Source organism: Fragaria vesca, linkage group LG2 (genome assembly GCF_000184155.1).
Source record: "Fragaria vesca subsp. vesca linkage group LG2, FraVesHawaii_1.0, whole genome shotgun sequence".
Lineage (NCBI taxonomy): Eukaryota > Viridiplantae > Streptophyta > Magnoliopsida > Rosales > Rosaceae > Fragaria > Fragaria vesca.
In genome coordinates, this window is record NC_020492.1 from 2,769,650 (window position 1) to 2,795,791 (window position 26,142).

At 38.5% G+C, this 26,142-nt stretch overlaps 2 protein-coding genes and 1 non-coding gene across 3 annotated transcripts; 1 reads left to right on the forward strand and 2 right to left on the reverse strand.

Annotated features, from left to right (window-relative positions):
- Nucleotides 1–1,267: 1,267 nt before the first annotated feature.
- On the reverse strand, nt 1,268–5,503 carry LOC101295869. Its single transcript, XM_004289694.1, has 6 exons — nt 5,214–5,503; nt 4,718–4,923; nt 3,979–4,255; nt 3,043–3,150; nt 1,816–2,060; nt 1,268–1,613 (listed from the first exon to the last, which is right to left on the reverse strand). Exons 1-6 carry the CDS (start codon nt 5,460–5,462, stop codon nt 1,496–1,498), a joined length of 1,203 nt encoding a protein of 400 aa, XP_004289742.1. The 5' UTR covers nt 5,463–5,503; the 3' UTR covers nt 1,268–1,495.
- Nucleotides 5,504–16,390: 10,887 nt separating this feature from the next.
- On the forward strand, nt 16,391–18,614 carry LOC101296154. Its single transcript, XR_183888.1, has 2 exons — nt 16,391–16,507; nt 18,033–18,614. It is a non-coding gene; the product is annotated as an uncharacterized LOC101296154 (transcript).
- A 5,192-nt stretch (nt 18,615–23,806) lies between these two features.
- LOC101296438 (probable indole-3-acetic acid-amido synthetase GH3.1-like) lies at nt 23,807–26,142 on the reverse strand. Its single transcript, XM_004289695.1, has 3 exons — nt 25,692–26,142; nt 25,476–25,577; nt 23,807–25,376 (listed from the first exon to the last, which is right to left on the reverse strand). The coding sequence occupies exons 1-3, from the start codon at nt 26,009–26,011 to the stop codon at nt 24,008–24,010; spliced, it is 1,791 nt and encodes a 596-aa protein (XP_004289743.1). The 5' UTR covers nt 26,012–26,142; the 3' UTR covers nt 23,807–24,007.

Consider the following 26,142-nt stretch of genomic DNA (forward strand, 5'->3'; position numbering starts at 1 on the left):
TACGTACGTACTATATATATATATATATATATATATATATATATATATATATATATATATATATATATATATGTCTGTGTTATTATTTTCTCTCAACACCGAAATTGAAAACCTAAACCCAACTTGTCCATTCTCGATCTCTGTAATTGAGGTCTTCTCAAAGAAAGAGACTACTTCAACATACAAATCGAACCAGCTATGAATATTCGGATGATCTGCAACCAGGTGCTCCATAAGTCTCCTGGTATGCTTTTTGTTTCACAGTTCGTGAAGAAAATTATCGGCTACTTTCACGGTTTGTTCTTTTATGCTTATTTATTTACCTTCTTGCCTGAATATGCCAAGTGCTTATTAACTTTAAACAAAATCCAACTCTCTCTTTCACATATACAGCAGCCAGCTCGACTGGCCAGCACCAGAAGCAGGCTCAGCCGGCGAAGCTCCATGATCCTCGACCGGGAGAACTCGAGGAGACTCTCATCGATACTGGTATGCTTAATGCTTTTATCCTTTTTCCATTTTATTTTTCAGGGTCTTGTTTTTCGATTCAATGGAATGAATGAAATTTTAACCAAAATATTTCGGATAAATATCTTCTCAATGATCCCCATCTTGCTTAATTTGTCAATCATGCATGTGTACGATGTCCTGTTGTCACAGTTTTACTGAGATCAATATCAAACCTTTATTTTAGTACTACCTTAACAATGGAAGTGCAAACAGGTAGCAAGGTAGAACAAGACCGCTTTGTGATGATGCCCCATACAAAAATGAGGCTGGCCACAAGGAAGAACGTTACGAGGAACTCCTTTGTTGTTATATTTGTGATAGTGTTGGTGAGCACCGGACAAAAGAATGCCCTGACAACGATTGCGACTATGATCCTCCCAACGGCTGGGACCTTACAGAGAATAGACAGATAGATTTGTTCCCTCCGTTATAGGCCATCAGTGCCAATATCAGCTTAATTAGCTAATGATCCTCAAATATTTTGTAATCTACAATATCAAATAGATTGACCTGATTATCAATTTCATGATCTGGAATGTTGCCCCTTCAGTTTATGAATGCAGATTTAGTATTGTGCCGGCATCTATATATGATAAATTGCATTTGTACCATAACAGAACATGATTCCAGTTCTCCAATTGCAGCAAGGGAGAAAATATGCAGGCAAGGAGATTTATACGTCAATCATAATGATCAGATTTACAGGTAATGGAAAGGTCTCGGTTCAATTATATCCCTTAATGTTAAGGTCCTTTATTTGAATCACAAAGCATGAAGGTACCCTTTGGCAGCACTCTGGTTGTAATAACTTAAACAGACATTATGAACGATAAAGGCAGTACACTATAAATTACAATAAAGGAAAATGTACATGTTTTGAGGATAAACAGCCCACTTCTACGGTGTCTTTCATAATAAAGAACAAATTTTGTATGCTATCAACACTTCTATATGTACAATTGCAAGGAAGGGGGGAGACATACATTTAGGCAATTTGTTGCCCATCAGGGGTATCACCTTCAGGATCACTAGTCAGGGCAAGAAGTTCGGTTAGCTCCATTCGATACTCAAGGCCCTTAAGGTAGTGTCCTAACAGCATGCACCTTGAGAACAAGAGAAAATGGATTAATAAAAATGGAAACCGATGATAGAATAAAGAAGAATAATCACTGATAATAATTTGGCTTGGAGAGTTCAACTTATTCATGCACAGAGAAGACGGGAATTTCCACACAACCAGGCAACCAAAAGCAAAGAAATAAAATGGGGGAAGCAATATAAAATAAATAAAAAGGGATGCCCTACCAGAAGAGGAGGCGTGCTAGGTAGTCCCGTGTTAATAGAATAAGGGGCTGAAACTGTAGTGACGTGTTCTCAAGTAGTTCAGCACAATCTTCACTGCCAACATTTATTGCTCCAGCTGAGGTATTCTCAGATGAAGGAGGTGCCTTAGAATGCATCTTTGGAGAGAGGGTTGCAAGTAGACCATGGACAACAGAGTGGATTATTTCTTTAAGTTCAGGGGATGTTGGTTCTGATAGCTCAGCTACCTGTTCATAGAATTAACAAGTCAATCATAAAAGTGCAATCAAGACCTACTTAAACAGATAACTATGCACTCAAAGAAGCTAAATTTGACTCGTAGTTACAAATGTTACCCACCCATACCCCAAGGTTAGAGCACAACTATAGTGAAAGATTGCGCAGATGAAGAAATTGGGTAACAATTATCAAGTACGGTACCAGAGAATTAGACATGTATCAATGTAAAATTATGTTACTGTAACCTGATAATTCCAAGTGAGTCCAAAAGTTAACCAAAAGCCACACCTCACCTCATCCCTATACATCCATGGACATGAATTAGACTGACATGTCAGCATATTGAAAACATGGGAGGAGTGAAGGATTGCATTCATGGACTACTCTGAGAGTTTAAAGCATGATGAAGTCAAATCCTTCCGTAGAAAAGAAGATAAACTATTTCACGCTGTTAGAGGTATGAAGTTAGCACGGAGACTCGTTATGCCAATAACATAACCTCAGTTCAAAGCTGGTGTTTGCCCCAGTTAAACCAAACAAAGATATTTGAAACTGCTGTCAACCTTAAATTTCTAATACCATTATGGATGTAATAGAGGATGAGAAAAGGAAAATCATTGTTAGACCAACTGCCACAATTTCAGTTATCTTTCTTATTTCATCCTATCAACAGGTTCGCTAGGAAAAGGAAACATCTTGATAATAGAGGTTGTAAGAAAAATCTCTAGAGAAAAAGGTTCAATTCACAACATAACCACTTCCAGATTATGTGTCCTCATCAGGCTCCAAAGACATAACAAGCTATAAATTGCAGGATGGTATTGGTGTACACTGTACAATAACTAGGGTTTTAGCAGCAAAAGACCTAATAATAATCACACGTAATGTAAAGCTTGTTTAACTGTATCTATCACTAGCATATGATTATATGCAAAGATCGAATCAGGAAAACATAAAAAACTATTGTAAGTAGCAGAAATTAAGACAAACCTTTTCGGGATGTAGTGATCTTAAATAGTCCAGTAAATCATTCTTTTCTTCCCCAACAAACTGTTGCATTTGAAGGGCAGCACTTTTCCTTTTGACATCATGGAGTTCCTTCAAGAAAGCGAAAAAATGTGAAAATCTTTTAAATAAAACAATTTATCTGTGGTTGAAAGAAATGGAGAAAGATCTCAATCAAAACCAAGCACCACTGAACATGAGATAGAAAAGAAAAGCAAACATGCTTTGATGATTTTGGTCTCTAACATGTATTACAATACTGTATATTGAATCTTCGTGTTACCAAAACCCTTCATTTCACCCTGATGCACAACTGATGACATGGCATGACATCGCCAGTCCAATGAGGCACTGCAATCTCCAATACTTGATGTCATGCCATGTCAATCAGGCACTGCAATCTCCAATATGAAGAAAATGAACCCAACTTAGATATCTAACCACAACCTATAGCACTACACAATGACTTGCTCAAACAATTAAATACAAGAAAAGTTCTTAATGCAGCCACTAGAATAAAAAAAATATATTATCCCTAGATGCAACTTTGCTGAGGCCTAAAGTGGAATCTTGATGGATAATAATTAACACTTTCTGAAATTGTCCTTTGGTGCCTCTAAGAAGTGCATATCACTTAGTTATATCCAGAATTAAGCATGAAATACAAATTATAACCCTTAGATTTTTCTTTGCTGAGGCCTTGGATTGTAATTAACACTTTCTGAAATTGTCCTTTGGTGCCTCTAAGAAGTGCATATCACTTAATTATATCCAGAATTAAGTATGAGATAAAACAAAACATTACTTTAGTTGCTTTAGCATAAATTTTGTAAAACACCGATAAATCATGACATCCAACAAACTCATGTGATTAATTAGATTTCCTTTTCAATGAAAGATTCCATCTATACTATTGAATACCTTTTTGGCAGAAGACAAATGAGCCTGCAAATGGAGAATATATTGTTGAACCTCCTGTGACACTTCGCCAAGGCCTTGAATATCAAGATTCTCCAATGGATCTTCCATGACTTCTCCAGCCTTAGGTGACAACTCGTCTTTTGCATGAAATTTGATTAGGTTTGCACTTTCAAGCAAAATTTTAGAATCTTCTGATGTTTGCTTTTCAAGATTTTCTTCAGATACATCAAAATTTCGTTCTAGGCAAAGTCTATATTCAGCATTCCTTAGAGTATACCTGTAATAATAATAAGAAATCCATACAATGTCAAGTACACCTCCAAAATTTTGATTGATATTAGTTAACAAAAATCAAACTATACTTCAAATAAAGTGTGCTAGATTAAGACCTGAGTGCATAAAATGAATACAGACACCAAACTTTGGACGATTACGGACTGGGAGAAATTAAAATAAAGTTTTCAGAACCTTGATTGATATTAGTTGACAAAAACTAACGTAAAATAAAGTATGTCACTTTAAGCTAGATAATACTCTGAGTTGCATGAAATGAATACTAAACCAAACTTTGAACTGATTCTTCAGCGGGTGAAACAAAATAAAGCTTCAACAGGGGAAAGCAACGAGGAACATTTTCAAAGATTCAAGACAGAGTAATGTAAGTTCTCTCTCGCGAGACATAAAACGCAAATGATTAAAGAAATCTAAATTGTTGTTCTTGATATAAACGATTGCATACCCGGTCATCATTGAAGAAACCAACAACTTGGAGAGTGGTTCCCATAGAGCCTCAATAACAACTTGGAATTGATCAGACGGAAGTAAGCCCAGCATGCCCGAGATAGTCCTCTTCATAGCATCCACAGTCGTAGGCGGAACATCTTTCTGAATAAGGCTCACGTTCAAGGGCTCTATCTCTTGTATCAAATTCGACACCACCGATTTCTACAAGAAAATGAAATGTAACAAATCCAATTGATCAATGACAATATCTCCGGGGCATATCATTAGCATCCTATAACTCCCTCGACTGTAAATCATAAGCATAATTACTCATTCCTCACTCGGAATTCAGTTCAACATTCACAATTTTCAACTTCTTCTATCATAATTCTAGCTTAATCAAGTAAATTGCAGCTCAAAACTACAACTAAACCCTAATTCAACAAAAATGAGTCACAAGCTACAAAACAGAAATTGAATTGAGAAAGAGGGAGGGAGAGTCGATAGCTGACCTTGGAGGACTGAACCGGACGCGTTGGCCTTCCGAGATCGTCGAAAGGAGAAGGCGGAGACGACGAAGAAGAAGCGAGAACGAGGCGCGAGAATCTTCTGGGGTTAGCGACGCGGCGGAAGATAGGCGGAGGAGGAGGAGGAGGAGGAGGAGGAGAAGGAGAGCGAAGCAGCGGAAGAGAAGAAGAAGAAGAAGAAGAAGAAGAAGAAGAAGAAGAGAAGGAGGAGATGAAGGAGCGAAGGGTGGCCATGGGAATAGAAACCGCCACCACTTCTCTCTCTCTCTCTTTTCTTCTTCCTCTTACCAGAAAAGCCTTCTCTCTCTGTTCTGGTCTCAGCTCTGATGTAAAACACCAACCACAATTCGTCTCCGTAACGGAAACTACGACGGATGGGTCGACCCGACCCGTCTAACAGCTATCTTCTTTTATATTTTTTTTTCGTTTTGTTATGCGGATGTCTATGGGTCTTTTGGACCCGAAACAACCAACTCGTACCGAAAGTATTAGACCCGATTTTCTCTATTTGAACTTAGAAGAGTTGATGTCTCCCCAATGCCATTTGTGATTTAAAAGTTAGGATTATGAATTTATGATAACATAACTTGTACGATATCATCTATGCGTGTAACTGATCGGTGCCCAAGACTCTAAGCATTCCTGCAATGAACAGCAGAAAAGAATGAAATATCATTTATAGCTCGCACATCATACGCGCATATATGGTAGAAGTATCACTAGTATAAATGGAGTATAGTTGTTGTATTTTGGTATTTCAAAAACCTTTGAAGTATTACTCACTTACTTTGTGTATAGCACACATCTTAAGTCCTATAAACAAGTTACTTTCTCTACTTTCTCATGTAATTAATTACATGTGAATAAGTTATGATCAACACATGCATGCATGCATCGTGGCTATGTGTGTATATGTATATAAAATTTATAAATGGAAAGGGTGATGTTATTAACACACCTTATTTTGTTATTCACACACCCCCTTCATGATGTGGATCAATCATAAAGCAACTTTAAAGAGTAATTTTGTAAACATAATCAAATTTGTAGTGTTATGAAAATGCATGAGGTGTGTGAATAGCAAAATAGGGTGTATTAATGGAAAATGGTTTATTTTTCCACTGATTTGTTAATGTTTGTGGCACCATTGTCTTATTTGAGATATTAGAATGAATTAATTGATAGAGGAAATAATAAAATGGGAACAATTATCTGATAATTCGATTGTATTTGAACTTTAATTGGGTTTATGTGTTCAATTGTATCCCAAACTCTGAGAAAATTTGGTTTGATATTTCCCAGGACTAAACTAAGAATTTTGAATCTAATGGACTTAACATCCTTTCGTAGAACTATGAATTATATATCCTATGTCTACTTGGTTTTTTTGGTTGGTTGTTCAAGTTTTTCGAGTTTGCATGTTTGTTAATCTCACAAATTTTAGGTTAATTAGAGTGGCGGATTAGTTCTTTTAAGTTGTTAAATCAGTGCTCTGCTTTCTGGAGAGGATTCGTTTCCTCTCTGTCCTTCCCTCCAAATGTTTGATTGGTCTTTCTTTGTGCTAGTATTTTGTTTGGACAATTTTGCGTTGCTTTATTTTTTTATTCAGTCTTCTTCCTCGTGTTTCTTATAAACACAAGGTAGAGGAAGATTGTGTTCATGTATCTTCTATGCTAATGCTTTTGTTTGTTTTGATTTTCTTTATGTGTCACCAATACGAAACTGGGTTCAATAAAAATATCAGATGTGTTTCGTTTTTGCATCTTGGTTATCTCCAGCTTGTTTACTATTTCTTATTTTTGCAGAATAACTTGGTTATAGGTTGTTGTTACCATGTTCCTTCACTTGAAACTTCTTTAAATACTCTCTTAATGAGTAACAAACAATGTGAATATGTGCCTCTTTAGTTGGAAAGTTAATGTTCCTTCTAAAAGTTTATGAAGAAGTTAGAGAAACAAGATGTTAAGAATATTAGCTAAAATAATCTGACTTATGTTGTTTGTTTGCCTCATAGTCTAAGTTACAAAAATCTGAAAAGATGTTATTACATGTCTCATTACTGAGGGAAAGCTGGTGCTCTGTGTTTTCTTTCTCTCTGAGAGAATGAAAAAATGGAGCATGTGACTAACTAAATCCTTTTTGTTTGTGCAGGCACTTGTTGAGTGTGAAAAAGACTCCATAGATTTGAGTGGTGGTATGGGTGTTGTAGGACGGGTATAATAGTTTCAGAATCTAGATCTGGGTGTAGTGAGAAGTGCTTAGATTTGAATTGATGATCCGTTGTGCCTCTACTTTACTATTTGATCATCTCTTATGATAGGGGTAATGTTGCCTTAAGGTTTTGTAAGTTTTGTGCAATGTACAAGGAAGAAAAAACCAAGAACCAATGATGGAACTGTTAATTGATGATAAAAGAATATAGAATTCTTTTGTTTCACTCGACATAGTTTGACACTCTAATAATTGGTGTCATGTTTGTCGCTCTTTTATCTCTCCTCTTTATGTGAGCTTATAGAACTCTGGTTGTTTTTTAGTTTTGTCTGTATAACTTATTGGTCTGCATATTTCTGTTTAAGCTGCTTCATCTAATTGGTTACTTTTTGTTACTGTTACAGGAACTGTTTACAAAACAACTATAGTTCCTTCCAGAACATTTTGTATTGTAAGTCATTTTTCTCCATTTAGAAGTTTTAACATTGGTATCATTCCTTAATTATCTATTCGTGTTTTGTAGAGATTAAAGTTCTCACTCATCATTTACTCCATGAAATCATTTTTAACACTTCATATTAAACATTATATCGCTGTGACATGACAATATATACCTCTTCGGTTTAGGGTTAGCTTTGGTCCTTCCGAGGCAAAGGTCTTTTTTTTTTTTTGAAAATGAAATAAATTCATTGAGGGATAAACCCAAACAATATAAGAAAACAAAGAGAAAAGTAAATCCAATACACCCAACACAGGTATAATAACAGACTACTATCTCTATTACAAATTAAACTAAAACACAGGCCCAATAGGTGACCCAACCCATTTCCAAAACCCTAATGTTTCCATCCAAAACGTAAACAGCTGTAGCTGCTGAGCCGCCAGAAGCAGAAACACAAGGAAATTTCGTCGTGAGATTTCAATGCCAATCCGATCCGAACACACCGACCAAGAGAAATCCACCAACCAAATGGTCGAAACCCTCCACAACATCATCAAATTCTTCATTCACGAAACCAAGAAGAAGCCATGGCAGCCAATAAGGATCCAAGATCCGAAACACCGAACAAGAACAAAGACAATAACTGTAACCAAAGAGAATGGGGGGTGACAAACCCATGTGTGATCACCCATACTTGGATAGGGAAGTGACATACACTTTGTGGTCGCTGCCATAAGAGTTTCTACAAAGGACGTGGGTAGAGAAAGGAGATGTATTGTGTGGTTGATCGAAATTTGACCGGGAAACTTGTGGGATTGAAAGGCAGATAGGTGAGGAGAAGAGAGAAAACGAGGAACAAAGCCCTCTCGTCCGAGGCGAAGGTTGGTTAAATGTTATGTTACTTGTATGTTATAGTAGTCATGATTGAAACTTTATCAAGGATGTTAGTTCTACTCTGAATTGTTTATTACTTGATCAGATAGAAGCTATCATGAATGACTTCATTCAACTGAAACCAAAAACATATGAAGCTGAAATAATGGTTGAAGGTTGGCACATATATATTCTACTTTTGAATTTGTCTTATCTTTACTAATAATTTCTAAAAGAGTTAAAATTTCCTTAAAACTATTATTTGGAATGAGCAGGAACACTAGAGGGTTTCTTATTTGATTTGGAAGATGAGGCCGACAAAGTTTCTAAAACAATTCCTCATCAAGCTGATAAGGATGAGGATACCAAAGAACAAACCAATCGAAAAACCAAAGGGAAAGCTGACAAAGCATTTGTATGTTTCTCAACCTTGAGTTTTATTTATTTATTATCATCTTTGTCTCTTATCTATGATGAATTCGTGAAGGCTGCTAGGATATAACTACAAATTTAGGTTTTTGAGCAGTCGAAACTCCTTTCCTGCCGGTCGCCGTCAGCCTAGGGTTTCTGAGCATTGTCGTTTTACTACAACATAGCATAATTCCGGTCGCATTTGCATCGGATTTTTGTGTTCGTTCCAATCAGAGTTTTAGATTTGGTGGATCGTGCGCCTCTGGGTCTATGGTTCAAGAATAAGCTTTGGTTAGGGTTTGTTGCAGTTGGCGTTCTTTCTGCTTCAGGGTGAGATCAGAATGAATGTGTTGGCGTGGAATGTTCAAGGCATTGTTAACTGAGAAACCAGACATGCTTTGAGGCTCCTTGTTCAACGACATCGTCCACAACTGGTGTTTCTCTCAGAAACGAAGTGTGCGAATCGGCATCATCGCTCATTGCCGCAATCGATCGAGTTGCAAAACTGTGCATCATTTGATAGAGTGGGGTTGGCTGGCGGTGTAGCGCTTCTTTGGGATGAATCCACATCTGTCAAAATCCGGGCAATGGACCAATATTTCATTGACGTAGATGTGAAATGGCCAGATGAAGTTTGGTGGAGGTTTACCGGCTTTTATGGTCATCCAGAAACGGGGCAGCGTCATCTCTCATGGGATCTCCTCCATTCTCTAATCTGAACCCCTCTGATAGGTGGGTGGTGATGGGTGATTTCAACTAGATTCTCCGGTTATGTGAGAAATCCAGTGGTAGTGTCAAATGTCAAGGTCAGATGGATGTGTTTCGTCAAATTTTGTTAGACTGTCATCTGGATGACATGGGAGCAGCAAGTGCATCTTATACTTGGAGTAATTTCACAACAAAAAAACGATTAGATCGTGCAGTTTGTTCTCCATCCTGGCTAGCGTCATTTGCTTATTCGAAGGCGATTAATCTTCATCCAAGTCGATCAGATCATCTTCCAATTTTATTGGATGTAAGGAAAGAGAGGGTTGTGTCTTTGAAATACAAACGTGACTATCATTTTGAGGAGATGTGGGTCTTCCATGAGAGTTTCTCATTAGCAGTGGAGACAATTTGGAACATGCCACAAGTAGGAGAGCCGATGGTCCAATTGTGTAGAAAGTTGAGAAACACGGGGTCATACTTGATGGAATGGGATCATACTACTTTTCGGGGGCGTAGAGAAGAGCTCGAAGGGGTTCGAGGGCAGTTGGATGAACTAATGAACCGACCTTTCGATCAAGCAGATCAGGAGCAAAAAATTCTATTATCTAGGAAACTTAATGAGTTGATGCCGATGGATGAAACCTATTGGTGTCAACGTTCTAAAGCTATTTGGTTGAGAGATGGGGACAGAATTTCGAAGTTCTTTCATAGGAAAGCGTCAAACAGGAAGAAGAGGAATAAGATCAAAGGTATACGCGATGAGTTTGGGGTTTGACAAGACACTCCACTTAGGATTGAATCAGTAGTGCTCAGTTATTTTCAATAGGTTTTTGGTTATGAGGAACCAGATGTCGAAGCACAGGACCGAGTGTTATCTATTATTGGGCTCCGGGTTACTACTAGAATTAATGAGATTTTGTTGGCCCCCTATTATATGGAGGAGGTGAAGACCGCCTTATTTCAGATGCATTCTTCCAAAGCTCATGGACCGGATGGTTTTTTTTTTCCAAAAATATTAGGACTTGGTTGGTAGTGAGGTTAGTATTGCGTTTGTTTCGTTTCTCTCCAATAAGAAAATGCCGCATGATCTAAATTACACTCATGTAGTTTTGATACCTAAGGTAAAGGAAGTGCAGGATATGTCGTAGCTGCGTCCGATTACACTGTGTTATGTGATCTACAAGATAGCTTCTAAGGTTTTGGCCAATATGCTTAAATCGCAGATCACATATACATCTTCCAAAATGATTTGAAACACAAATAAATCCACTTGTGTTATTATTAAACAAATAAAGACAGTTTTTAACAATTAAGGACAATCTTTTCTTTACATGTCGTGTATCATTGTTTAATTTACCAAACTAACCCTACACTAATTAAATATGTTTTTAGAAAAGAAAAGTCTCTCATTTTAAGATTTTTCAATAAATAGAATACAATAACAGGTTTTCAATAACCTAGTGTAGTAGCAGTTAATTTTAGCAGAAGTAGTAGCAGGGGTTAACGTTCTAGTAGAAAATAGTAGCAGAGGTTAACATCCCAGTAGAAGTAGTAGCAGGGGTTAACATCTCAGTAGTAGTAGCAATTAATTCCAGTAGAAGTAGTAGCCGGGTTAACACTCCAGTAAAAAGTTATAACAGAGGTTAACATTCCAGTAGAAGTAGTAACAGGTTTTCAGTGGCTCAGCTAATGTAGTAGTATGTTTTGTTAGAAAGCTACACTTCCAACAGATGTAGTAACAGGGTTTTAGTGGTGCAACTAGGGTAGTAGCAGCTTCAATAAGTGCAGTAGTAGGTTTTTAGTGGCTCAGGTAATGAAGTAGCATGTTTTGCTGGAAAGCTACACTTCCAACGGATGTAGTAGCAGGGTTTTAGAGGTTCAACTAGTGTAGTAGCAGCTTCAGTAAGTGAAGTAGCATTGTTTTCAGTGGCTCAGCTAATGTAGTAGCATGTGTTGTTGGAAAGCTACACTTCCAACAGATGTAGTAGCAGGGTTTTAGTGGTTTAGCTAGTGTAGTAGCAGCTTCAGTAAGTGTAGTAGCAAGTTTTCAGTGGCTCAGCTAATGTAGTAGCATGTTTTGCTGGAAAGTTACACTTCCAACAGATGTAGTAGCAGAGTTTTAATGGTTCAGCTAGTGTAGTAGCAACTTCAGTAAGTGCAATAGCAGGTTTTCAGTGGCTCAGCAAATATAGTAGCAGCTTCAGTTACAGCTTCAGTAAGTGCAGTAGCAGCATAGTAGTAGTTATTTTCAGTACGTGCATAGCAGGTTTTGAGTACCACAATTGCAATTGGAACAACCACGAGAACAACCATGCTAAATGCTCATATACCTCCAACTACCATAACCTACTTTATACCCATGCCCCCAAACTACTCCAAGAAGTCTCTCACTGCCATAACTAACACCAACATTTCTCTTTGTAAATTATCAAACTTCTACTCCTAATATATACAACCTTGAGTCTATTTTTCACATCATCGAATCCATTCCATCGTCATCCCTTCCAAACAGATTGGCAAGGTCATCGGCGAAGGTTGCCCCATCTAGAAGCTTTGTGAAGCGTGCAAGGCCACACCAACAATTATTGACGCCATGAGCCCATATTTGATCTCATCGCTGACGCCATAAACCGAGTTTCTATCTCGATTGGTCAGAGGCGTCTTGGCCCCTTGAGCCCAGATCGATTTATCCTTATATCGCATATCTACAGGGAGGAGAAGAAGAATGAACCGATGAGGGGAGAGAGAAGAAAGTTTACTGGCAATTATGTATTTTTGATGTAAAAGTTGGACATTTTGGTCATTTTGGGCCTGGGCTTCTGTCATTTTTTGTTTAAATCTTTTGAAAGATGAGTTTTTTGTGTTCTGCAACTATTTGGGGTAGTAGTATGTCATTTTCTCTAAATCTTTTTTACCGGATATTATTTCTCCTCAACAGAGTGCTTTTGTTCTTGATCGTCTTATTTGACTGGCTAATATATTGGGAGTGCAGCTAGTGAAGAAGCATGAGAAATATCTTGGTGTTTCGACGCTTGTTGGTAGATTCAAGTCAGTACTTTTTCTTATATTAAAGATAAGTTGTCTAATAAGCTTACGGGGTGGAGATCGAAGCTTCTTAGCGTTGCAGGTAGAGAGATTTTGATTAAGGTGATTGCTCAGGCTATGCCTCTTTATACTATGAATTGCTATTTGCTGCCTTAGAATTTGATTCAAGAACCTCACTAGCTTTGTGCCAGATTCTAGTGGGGTAGTACAGATGAAAAAAAAAAGCCAAGCATTGACGTGCTTGGGATGAGCTTTGTAAACCTAAAGCATTGGGTGGAATGGGTTTTTGGAACTTGTTTGCTTTTAACCTTGCCATGCGAGCTAAACAAGGTTGGAGAATCATTCAAAATCCTAATTCACTAATAGGGAGGTTATTAAAAGCTATCTATTTCCCTCATTGCAACTTTTGGGAAGCTGAGATTGGTACTTCTCCTTCTTATGCTTGGAGAAGTATTGTACAAGGTAGAGATATTTTGCAAGCTGGTATTCGAAAGCATATTGGTAACGGCAGTCAGACTGATATTTGGAAGGAACTGTGGGTACCAGGTACTGATTTAATGTCTTTTTTTTTACTAACATAGTATTTATGGTTTCCGACCTCTTCATCACTCCAGGTCGTTGGAACATTCCTCTTTATCTGAGCTCTTTCCAGCTAATATTATAGAGTGAATTCTAACCATTTCGATTAGTGTCCGTAACTATGAGGATCGGTGGATTTGGGGGGAGGACCGTAAGGGCCAGTTTTCGGTCAAATCGGCTTATCATGTCGCTCGTCAATGGATCCTAAATGAGCATGAGAATGAGCCCAATCCTAGTGCACGTCTTTGGAAGCAACTTTAGAAAGTTCTAGTTCCTGGTAAGGTCAAGATCTGTGTATGGAAAGCTGCCTCTAACATTCTTCCTACACAGAATAGGTTAAGCCAACGCGGTATTGATATTGACACCGCATGTCCTTTCTGTGATGAAGAAGTAGAGTCCCCACTGCACGCTTTGCGAGATTGTGTTCCGGGTCATATTATGGCTCCATCTGTGGTAGACTGGTTAGTTTCCTACATTCAGCCTAGTACTTCTTTTGCTACTGTGTTGATGATTATTTGGGCTATTTGGATGAACCGAAATTCCAAAGTTTGGGATGATCAGGCCAAGCCAGCGTCGGAAGCAGTTCCGTCAATACTGGGTTGGTTTGCAAAATACCAAGTTGCTCATGGAAACCCAATAGTTCATGTTCGGGATCCCAGGATTAAATGGCAAAAATCAACGGTTGGGGTGATTAAACTTAACATGGATGCAGCTTTTGATTCTCTTACTAATCAAGTGGGTCTTGGAGGAGTGTTTAGGGATGCCAATGGGTCTTTCCTGTGGGGTTTTCACCATTCGCTCTCGTGTGCGGCTTCAGCAAAACATGCTGAGTTACTAGCACTGATAATAGGGATGGAGTGTGCTTTATCTCATGGTTTGGTACTTGTTGTGATGGAGACAGATTGCCTGGAACTAGTCCAAGGGGTGACAGGTCAGTCTCTTGAGTTTTCTGAGCTTGGTTTCTTGATATCGGATTTGAGACAACTTCTGATTCATGAAAATTTTGCCAAAGTTGGTCATGTTCGACGAGAGGCCAATATAGTGGCTCATTTTCTTGCTATAGAGGCCAAATTAATTTCTTACTCCAATGATATTTTTGATGTAAGTCCTCCGCCTTCTCAGGATTGTAATGATGCTTTTTCAATGAAGTTATTCATTCCCTCAAAAAAAAAAATTCATGAAGGCTGCTTATGTTGTTTATATCATGCTTCCTTTTACTGTATACAGAAGTTTGTAAAGAGAAGAGATAAGCCTTCAAGAGGGAAGCCACAATCACCAAAAAAAGCAAGAAAGAAAACACAAGTTTCCAAGAAGCCCAAAAACAAAAAATGATACAGTTCAAAAAAGTACTAAAGGCCCAATGTGAACGTATGGTTTAAGTTTAAATTTGGATTAACATGGTCAAACTATAGGTGGTAGATGTGGACTTTTTAAGACCAAAAAATCAGAAACCGGCCATGAACGCACCGCACCGACCTAAGGAAACCGGAATCGGACAGAACCGGTTGATCGGTGCCGGAAACCTCACCAAACCGGCCACTATGGTCTGGGGTTCAATGTCCCAGAAACCAACCTAACCGAACCAGACCGACTTTATTTAATTAATTTAAATAGGTCAATTAATATATACGTGTCATGTTTTGAATGGTCAGTAATTCTCCTACCATAGACCAACACACACAGGATTCTCTTCTCTAACCTAAATCTAAAAACCTAAGCAGCCTTTCGATCCTCTTCTCTTCACTTCTCATTCTTCTGCCGCTCTTCTCTTCTCAGTTCTCCCTTCCCAGCAACCAAAAAAACACAACAATGACACTCATAACTCCAGCGACCTAACTCAGTCTCATAACTCAAGGTAATGTCGTTCTCTATTATGCTCAGTTAAACTTTGAGAGCGAGAGTGTTCATTTGTCTACTACTCTAATCGCCTAAGTGTGAGGTTAATCATAATTTCTGCTTAACCCTCAATTTTGTGAGGTTTTGTTTAATAACTTCCTGAGCAAAAAGCTGTAATCTTTTCTGTACCTAATAATGCTTGAAGCTATGGAAGATGGATTAATACTTGAAGTTATGGAATATGGGTTACTTGTTTCACTTCCATTTATATAGTGCATTACTGTATGTATATGATTCACAGTAGGCTTTAGTTTTACTCTTCTCGTGTGAAGTTCTTCATGGTGATCTAGTAAAGGTAGGTTGTAATTTTTTAATCTGCTTGGAGGCCAAAAGAAGGGATAGGCTGGGACAAATTTTGGGTTAAGGACAAGACCAAATATGGAGCTTTATGTATATCTATATCTAGGTGTATATAGCAATATGGGATTGCCCTTGTCCTTGTTATCTTGTATTTTACAAGTTGTTCACCGTGATGGTAAGTCGTTTCTTCTTTGTTTTTTTTTTTTTTTTTTTTTTTTTTCATTTTCTTAGCAATTCTGTTACTCTTTTTAGAACCAGTCTCCCAATAATTCATGGAGACAAGTAACTCTTACCTATATATTTGTAAATTACATATAAAAAAGATTGAACTAGAGGGTTTCGCAGTCAGCTATAGTCGAGACCCATAGGATAGTTTCACATGCATGATTATCAATACGTTCATGATTATCAACTCTACCTATACTTTCGATCCAGAGTTCAAATGGCTGATGCTGAGACCTTCGCGTATCAGGCCGAGATCAACCAGCTTCTGGGGTTGATCATCAATACATTCTACAGCAACAAGGAGATTTTGTTCACAAGCTCATCAGCAATTCATCTGATGTAAGTGTTCGATTGCTTTCAATTGCGGCGATTATTGTTTTAGGGAATTGAAAATTAGAGTGTCAGATTTGTTCCAAGACTGGTAACGGTTTTGGTGTTGTGATGTGATTAGGCTTTGGACAAGATTAGATTTGAGAGTCTGACGGATAAGAGCAAGCTGGATGTTCAGCCTGAGCTTTTCATCAGGTTTTCCCGATAAGACCAACAATACTCTCCATTATTGATAGCGGAATCGGAATGACCAAAGCAGGTAATTGAAATCATTTTCATATCTTTTTGGTCTGAGTTCTTGTTTGGCTTGTGAGAAAATGCATGATTAGAGTAGTTGTATATATGCAGATTCACTAAACTGTGCTGTTATGATGCAATGTTGTGAAATTATGTGATTTTGAAATTCATAGAGGGAGTAATAGTGCCAGATAGGATGCCTTGCATCATCACCTCTTTGTAAATAATAAGTTAGTTGTGAAGACTTCAATCTGACCCTGTAAGAGAACAGGTTGAGAGTCAGGAAGCACAACCCTAAAGTATCTATGTTTTGAAGAGATTAGAAATGCATTGCTACATTGTGAATCCATTTCTGTCACTTGTCCATGACTCCTTTAAACCATGTGAAAGAGCCTGGTTCTTTGGTAACCCAATAGAAATGAGCATTCGATTTCTTGTTGTCATCGGGTGTCAAACATGATGATGTAAAACAATTAGTGATTGAATCTGGTGGATAATTCCTGCTGATATACCTGGTTTATGTGATTGAATCTTATGGATAATATCTTAGTTACCAAGAAGAGCTAGCATATTAGTGAGAAACAACCTGCTAGATATTATGAATTGTACCAGTTCTTCTTCTGCTGTTGTGCTCTTAAGAACAGGCGAAGAAATATGGATTGTACTCAAATCCAGGTGGCTTGGACATGATTATGCTGATAACATTTCCGGGTAGGATTGAAGCCTGATAAAGGATCAGAAACTGCCTTTAGCATCTACAAACATCTCAAATACTCGAAACAATAGAGGCTTACATTTTAGTGAAGTTTGGTCGCCTTTAGTATCTGAACTTAATAGTGTTTTGATCTACATGTTCGGATACTGTGGTATACTACATAATGGAATGGAGATGATTAGGAAGTCATATATGAGAATTACTGGTAGCAGCTCATGAATGAGCCACAGTATTTAGTTGTTACTACTGATACTCAAATTTCTTAGGTTGCCTGATACACGTGGAGAAAGTACAAATAGATTACATGGATGAGTAGCAAAACGTAGTCCGGACCTTTGTAAGAAATAATTTTCCTACAGGATCAATTTAGAACAAAGTTTTAGATTTGATTTGTTTGACTGCTATGTTTGTTCATCTTCATAATTTATGTTCTCGTTATACCATATGAGATTTGATCCCACTTCTAAGCATTATCCACATGATATATGCTCCGGTTACGCATGGATTCTACCACCGGCAACATGATATGACCACCGGAAAAAGCCAAGTGTCCAATGGAAGATGACTCTGCTCAACTTATCCAATTTCACATTCCATCGATTTGTTTAGTGGGAGTCCAATCTATGCTTAGCTAGCTCTTGCTTTCCACTTTCCAGTAGTCAAAATCAACCGGTGCACCTAACCATGTATTAGGAGACATGTAAAATTAGGCCACTCTGTTTTTGTTTTTGGTGAAATGTATATGAGGATCAATTCTCTCCCATTCTGACATGTTTGCTTCAAATTGATCATCATTACCAATTGGCTAAGCTGAAAACTTATACTGTGGCAGTGTGCCCTAACCAAATGATGCCCATGTGTAATAAGCAAAGGCATCTAGACAGGAATGTGGAAGAAAATAGAACATGGCAGCATTGCAAGATGCACTACCACATCCTCCAGGAACCGACGCATCATCCTCAAAACCTCTTCACTACCTTGACAAACTGGAGGTAATCTGAATCAAAGTGAATCGGACCCAATCCTCTAGATGAAGCAAAAACGTTGTTGCCAGACGTGCAACTAAAACTTGAACCATCAATGGAGAGTAGACTCGAGCAGCAACCTGGACACAAATGCCTCCAACAATCAAAACCAGCAGTCACGAAAAAGTCCTACTTTCTCTGTACCTTATTTAGATCTTCAAATTTCGTATCATACCATATAAACTATATACGTAATACGTGTCATTAGTCATTAAACCATAGAATCAACTAAACTTATATATATCGACCAACCCACTACGATGTAAATCATCATGTATTAAGCATGCTTAACATTTCAGTTGTTAACACAAAAATACGGCTGCTCTCCAGTTACTGAAACTAGGCATCAGTTATGAGTTAGAATATATTTCTCATGCAAATTAAATTTGAAAAAGAAAAATGTCATTCGGTTAATGTGTTTTGTTATGTGTACCACATATGAGCCTTGGCTATATAATCAAAGGTTACGAGTTCACTGATATGTTATACATGTTTGTATTCATATAATGTATTATTTGAGATACTGGAGTAAATTAATTATTTTTCTTTTTCTTTTTCTTTTAGAATGAAATTATTTAATTTTAGAAACAATAATAGAGATTTTGAAAACAGATCTAACATCTTTTCAATGAGAATCTAATCGGATATTATATAACCAATTTACCGAGTGTCAACTTGAAAGGCTGTTTAAATAAATTGTTCTTGTATATTAGCTAGCAACAAGCTTTATGATTTCATGTGTGGGATTTAGACTTAGACCTGGAGTTATTTAAGTTGAGGAACTAGCTCAAGAACTCCTTTAACTTTTTCTATACCATAGGAAATGAGTCTATTCACTCCAAGCATTTTAATTACTGACAAAGTGACAATGAATTTGGCTGATGGGCTATCTAGGTTCTTTGTTCTCACGGTGTCATTCAAAACAGTGTTAAATGTTTTCCATTGTTGAATTGTTATCAAGATGCAATATTTACATTGAAATGTTATAAAAGAATCACATCAATACTCATAAACAGAGAGATAGAGTTAACCGCAAAGGTAATATCAGGACGTGTGATGGTAAGATACTGTAAAGAACCCACAAGCTCACGAAAAGGTGTAGGATTGGCAAGTAAGGAACCATCAGTAGCAGTGAGAACGGATTTTGCAGACATAGGTGTACGCATTGTTTTGCTGAGCCTGAGCAATAAATCATGTTTCACGAGAATATATATTGTGAGCATACTTAAGCTGATTAATATGAAGACCAGTGGAATGAGGGATAATCTGGAGACCAAGAAAATAATGGAGGGAACCTAGGTCCTTTATATCAAACCCACGTCCAAGAGCATCAATGAAGTTCTGAAGGAGACGATCATCACTCTACTGAGTTCATCTGCTGCTTTCTAGTTTGAAGGTGAAAGAGAAAGGTATTGTTGGAGAAACGAAAAGCCAAGTGATGTGCTAACAACTATTCGTAATTTTGCTTATTATTTACATGGTGTATTTGCTATCATTATAGGAGGACATATTGTACATTTGTACCACCCGGAAAAAGCCAAGTGTCCGATCAAAGATGACTCTGCTCAACTTATCCAGTTCTACTGTCCATGGATCTGTGTTTAGTGGAAGTCAAATCTATGCTTAGCTAGCGCTTACTTTCCAGTAGTCAAAATCGACCAGTGCACCTAACAATGTATCAGGAGACGACATGTAACATTAGGCCACTTATGTTTTTCTTTTTGGTGAAATGTATATGAGGATTAGTTGTCTCCCATTTTGACATGTTTGCTTCAAATTGATCATCATTACCATTTGGCTAAGCTGACAAACTTATACTGTGGCACTGTGGCCTAACCAAACTACGCAAAGAGAAATGATGCCCATGTGGAAGTAAAGGCAACTAGGCAGGAATGTGGTTGCACATCTTAGTCTAAGGGGGATGGTTGTCTATGGAAGATTAGGCAAATTGTATTTTGGGCTTCCATTATGAAGATGGTAGTTTGGTACCAGGGTGTTTGGCTAGCTAGGGGATGGTGGTTGTTCTCCATAAAGGTTTGTTCGGCGAATTCCGATTCTTGAACAATCGATCATGATAACGTGGTGCCAGTATGTTTGGCCATATGATTTGGGTTTTATGGTCAATTCTCTTATGCGTAGTCATTTGTGGTTTTAATATCAAATTAAATATTACATATGTAATTTATCATTAAAAGTTAATTAAAAATTAACAATTTTATAAATCTCCGTCGTGTTGGTTTTTCGTAATTCCAAGTTGATGGATTCGTCACTCTCTTTTAACCAACATTCTTTCTATTTCATGTTACCATTATGGGTATACAAAGCTTTCCCTCGCTTTCTCATTGTCTATGGATTTAATGTCATTAGAAAGAATCATTATACTTTAGAAAGAGAGCACATTCAGCGCTTGTCTGCACTATATGAATTATTGAAGGACTCACTAATAAAGTTCAAGAGTTTTTGAAGGACTCACATTCAGCGCTTGTTAGGTGCATGTATATCCAACTGGTCCTCACCATTGCATGTCTCAATTCTCCATTGGTTCCATTGCTTGGCAATTTAGCATGCATCAACATCATTTGGATAGTACTCGATCAGAAAATGCCAAAGTATATCGACATTTATGCTTAATATCGTGGAATGGTCTGGTCAGGACTCAGGACTTTATGAGCCAACGACGAGCCTCTGCATCTCACTATACATGAACCTTTCTGAAAATGACACCACCAAAATGTCGTATTAGTGTTGGGTCACTAATAATTTGATGAAAAGCAAAAGCCTTTTCAAGTTTTCAACCAAACTTGGTAAATGTACACAATTGTCGATCATGTACTATTGTAGATTTGTAGATCCCCAAATTGACTGCAAGTGTATATACAATGCAGGATGTGTTTGAGTTATAAACTATACAACTACGTGAGATACACTAGAGTGAAATACAGCGGAGAGGATTCAGTGCACGTCGGTGCAGTTGCACCAAACAGATCAACCAAACGATGGTTAGTGACAAAAAAAAAATCAAATTGCAGTAAAAACCCAGGAACTGCAGTAAAGAAATCGAACTGGCTCTGCTCACCTCCCCGTCCCCAAAACCCAGCCTCTCCATGCTCCGTCGTCCAAAGAGCCCGCCAAGGTCTGGATGGTCAACTTCTTCTTCGTCTCCTCCGCCGTAGCCCTCATCATCTAGGCCGAGAGCGACCGCACGAAGATTACGAACATCAAGAATGGATAGGAAACCCAAACACTAGATCTACGATTCTTGACAAATCATTCAAAATTGCATCAGTTGCTTCCAATTGCTTCCATTGATTCTCTAAATCCACTAATAGATTCATATCAGAACCCCATGGCCGCCACAACTCATCTTGACAAACGTCGGATATAGAGAAAGGGCTGGACCTTTCGTTTCTGACTTCAATGCTTGCCCGCGCCGGCGGAGGAGCCGCGGAGACCCCAATTCCCTCCTCTTCGATCTGATTGAAACTCTCTTTTTTTAAGGTTTGAGATCTGATTTTTTTCCTTTTTGGCAAATGGTCTGAGATCTGATTGAACCTCAAAGACCTCGATTGCCAGAAATCCTGCAATCCTAATTTCAGAATTTTTTTCCTTTTTTACCCATCTTGTTTAATTAATGAAATTATATTTACTTTTGCTTTTACTATGTTAACTAGATTTTTTTTCTTTTCAGTTCTTTACGGTGTTAACATTGAAGTTTGTGTTATATAGACATTAGATGAAATGAATGGTTGAGATTATGTGATGACTATTGGTTCACTTGTACCTTGGTGCATACAAGAATTTTCGAAAATACAGTAAATGAAGGCAAGGTTTCAATTAATGTAGCTCATCAGTGAGCAATTGATCATCGGTATCGATTTCGTGACTGGAAAAGTTAAAGCTCTATAAACGAAGGTACGTCATGGGCTCAATGGGCAGAAATTCTTTTTATATACTTGCTCATCATTTGTGAAGGATGATCTCCGCCATTAATTTTTTTCTAGTGATGCTATTAACATACCTTATCTTATTTGTTCACTTGTACCTTGATGCATACAAGAATTTTCGGAAATACAGTAAAAGCAAATGAAGGCAAGGTTTCAATTAATGTAGCTCATCAGTGAGCAATTGATCATCGGTATCGATTTCGTGACTGGAAAAGTTAAAGCTCTATAAACGAAGGTACATCATGGGCTCAATGGGCAGAAATTCTTTTTATATACTTGCTCATCATTTGTGAAGGATGATCTCCGCTATTAATTTTTTCTAGTGATGCTATTAACATACCTTATCTTATTATTTAAACACATTTTCATGATGTGAGCTAATCAAAAAATAATTTTAAAAGATAATTTTGTAACCACAATCAAATTTATAATGATAAAAAAATGCATGAGGTGTGTGAATAACAAAACTAAAAAATCTAGTATCCATGTTTGTTCTGAATTAGATATGTATTTCAAACAAGAAAGTACATGGTGTGAAGTTGTACATACTGAAAAATAAAATTGAGACAAGTGCTAATGTTACATCTCCTTATAGCAAGGGTTATTATCATATATCACACAAAAAATGTCGTTATTATCACAACATGAGATATATTCTGCATCGTCATCAACTCCTTCTGACTTGCCTGAGGTCAGCTGTGAGGTGTTAGCTCTGTGTATCCAACCAGTTAAATGTCCACCGTACTGGTTCCGTTAGCATCAACGTCAAGCTTAATTTACCATAAGCATTCATGGAGGTCTGGCCAATATCTGGTTAATCATGAGTCATGGTTTGGTATGACTAGCCAATGAAAGGCATCACAATTCGAGCCTTTGTGGAAATGACGTGACCAAAACATCATACATAAAGCACGCTTGACATTTCAGTATTAATTAACACCAAATATGCATGTCATCTAGTTATTGAAACTACGTACACGACTTATGACTTATGGTTAGAAACTAAATATTTCTCATGCATGTTAAACGTGAAAAATGTCATTTAGTTGATATGTTTTTTGTATATCGCGCATGAGTTGTAACTATATAATCAAATGGTTATGTGTTTACAGTTTATTGATATGTGAATACATGTATATATGTTAGAAACTTACAATGTGTGATGACTTGAGATGTTGGAGTAAATTAATTGATTTTGAAACTTTGTCTTGTTTCAAAACATCTATAATATCTATTATGACATAATGTTGTTTTCATTTCAAACTAATAAGGATTAGAAAATTCAACTCTTCAATATTTCGGAATTGAACATATACTAAATTTTAAATTGCACACAAACAAGAAAATACGTGTGTCGCATATAAACAACTCGATCTATGAGTAAATATGTGAACGCATTGTAGATTTTTTTTTTTATTGTACTAAGATATGTGTGAATAATTCTTATTTCACACGATGATATAGGTTTGGTACACCAATGCCCACATATATTAAAGTTGGACTTTCAAGTTAATAATACAGTCCATTTTTTAGTTACTATCCTATATCATGATACATGTATTGAACCTCCCTCTTATCAGATTATTTAATGCATTTTCAAAAGTTAGTGACCATAAAAGGAACGATTTAGTGACAAATTTCATTTTTTCCACAAGCCTAACAAATCGAACCAAAATACAAAACCCTGCCCCTGCAACGTCCTAATCCAACTTACACTTTTTTTTTAATAGAAAAAAGTCTACACAAATTTTATCAAAAAACTTGATACATTACATTTAAGCTAGTCTTAGGACCATAGAGTCGTTCACTTCTTCCCGCCGGTGGACCAATATATTCTTTTACCGTCTCCTTTCCGGGGTCCAGTGCGGTAAAGACGGGCTAAAATGCTTGGAAACCACCCTCGAGTCCAGTAACTCCATTATAGGGGTAAAATTCACACACCTCGGCACCTTATACTGGTTTATCGACGCGCCTCTCGAGATCGCGTAGTCCATCAACTCCTCAAACGTGCCACTCTTCACCACCCGAATCTCCAACGGCCCGATCGAGTTGTCCGCCACCCGGCACTGCCGGTAAACCGAGTTGAGCGACTCCTCCATGGCCAAGCAGCACTGACTCAGCGACTCCGAGCTGGGCGGCTCGGCCGAGTCCTTGACTAGAAGCTCCCAGTAGATGACGTAGTGGCCGGGGATGGTCTTGGTGTCGGCGAAGCTGGTGTACTCGACGACGCTGGCGTTGAGCTTCTCGAGTACGAGCTTGGAGGCGTTGTCGACGGCGAGCTGGAGCTCCGCCTCGTCGGTCTTGTCGGAGTCGATGCTGAGGAGGACGTTCTTGCGGCGCACGAAGTGGAACTGCGGCGCCGAGTTGTGGAACCCGGTGACTCTTAGAATGTCGCCGACGCGGTAACGGTAGAGCCCGGCGTAGGTTGAAATTACGAGCTCGTATTCCCTTCCGACCTCCACGTCGACCAGGTCGACAAGTCGGGTCGGGTCAAGACCCATGGAGTTGGGGTCGTAGGGGAGGAACTCAAAGTAGGCCATGTTCGGCATGATTGTGTACGAAACTTCAGAAGGCTTGCACATCGGGTTGAGGTTGAGTCCGAAGTAACACTCGGAAGAAGCATACATTGTGCATGCCATTGGTAGCCCTCCGCTGTAGTAATCCAACGTCGGAATATACTGCGCCATGGCTCCAGTGACGATGACGTCAAGGTACTTGGTGTTGGGCCAAATTCGTGTTATGATTCCCTCCCAATTCTCCTCCCCGCATTGTTCGGCGACGAACTCGGCTAGTTCGGAGTCAGGTTTGAGAGTCCGCTCCATGCATTCTTTCAACTCCGGGTCGGTAATTTTGGAGTTGAGTGTTCCGGTTCGGATATCGGCGGCCAGTTGCTGCCAGTTGAGCTGGAGGAAGCGGATGGCGCGGAGGAGACCGGAGGCGAAAACGGCGCCGAGGCGGAGGACTTGGTGGCGCTCGAGGAGACCACAGAGCATTTGAGTGTACATGGATTGAAAAGAATCGGCGCAGAGGATGGCCTCGTTTGGGCTGGTGTAGACATTGTACGGGTCGTAAGGGCGGGTCTTGAAATGCTCGCTTTTGTAGTAGCTGGTCAAAACGGGTCGGGCCAAGAGTCCGCCCGGTGTTTTTGATTCGGACTTGACGAACAGAAAGTACAAGCCTTTGCCTTTGTCCAACCCAGGCACACAACTGGGACCAATTAAAAAAAAATAAAAGTTCAGTCTCCCAAAAATTAAAATATCTTTTAAAATTAAGAAAGTATCATATTAATGGATTACTTAAACTTACAGGTTCATGACCGGCATGAGAAGATTGTAGAGTGATTGGCGACGGTCCAGCTCCTCCTGAATCGTTGGCATCAGCTTCCTCTCACCAGCTGAAGTACCAGAGCTGTAATTCAAATCAAATTTTCCATCAGATACTATGTTTAAGTTTTTCTTTTCTACATTAAACTTACTGAATTTTGTGGAAATGAAGATCTGAAGAACCGAAAATTGAATTTACCTGGTGAGAAATTCAGAAATTGGATGAGCGGAGAGGATGGGAGAGCGGTCTCCATTGGCGATCCTTTGGATTTCCGGCTGGAGATCCTCGTAGGTAATCACGGGAACCTTGGATTTGAAGGATTTGCGGTCAGTGGCGCCGCCGAGCTTGTAGCGTCGGAGATACTCAGTCTCGGCGTTTCGGCTCAAAATCTCGGCCAAAACCCTCTCCTGGACGCCGGCGGCGTTTCGAGTCGTTTGTTCGATAAATTGTAAAGCCTTGGCGTCTTTCTCGCAGGCCGGTGGCCCTAGAGGGGAAGGAAGGGACGAGTCGACCGCCATTTCAAGATATCGAAATCGGTTTTTGATTTGATTGCGTGTTTGGTACAAACTGAGGAGAAATGAAAGGCAACAAGAAGAAGAGAGAGCAAGACGAGTTCGAGTAGTTGCTTGCTTGTGTTGGGATTTAGCTG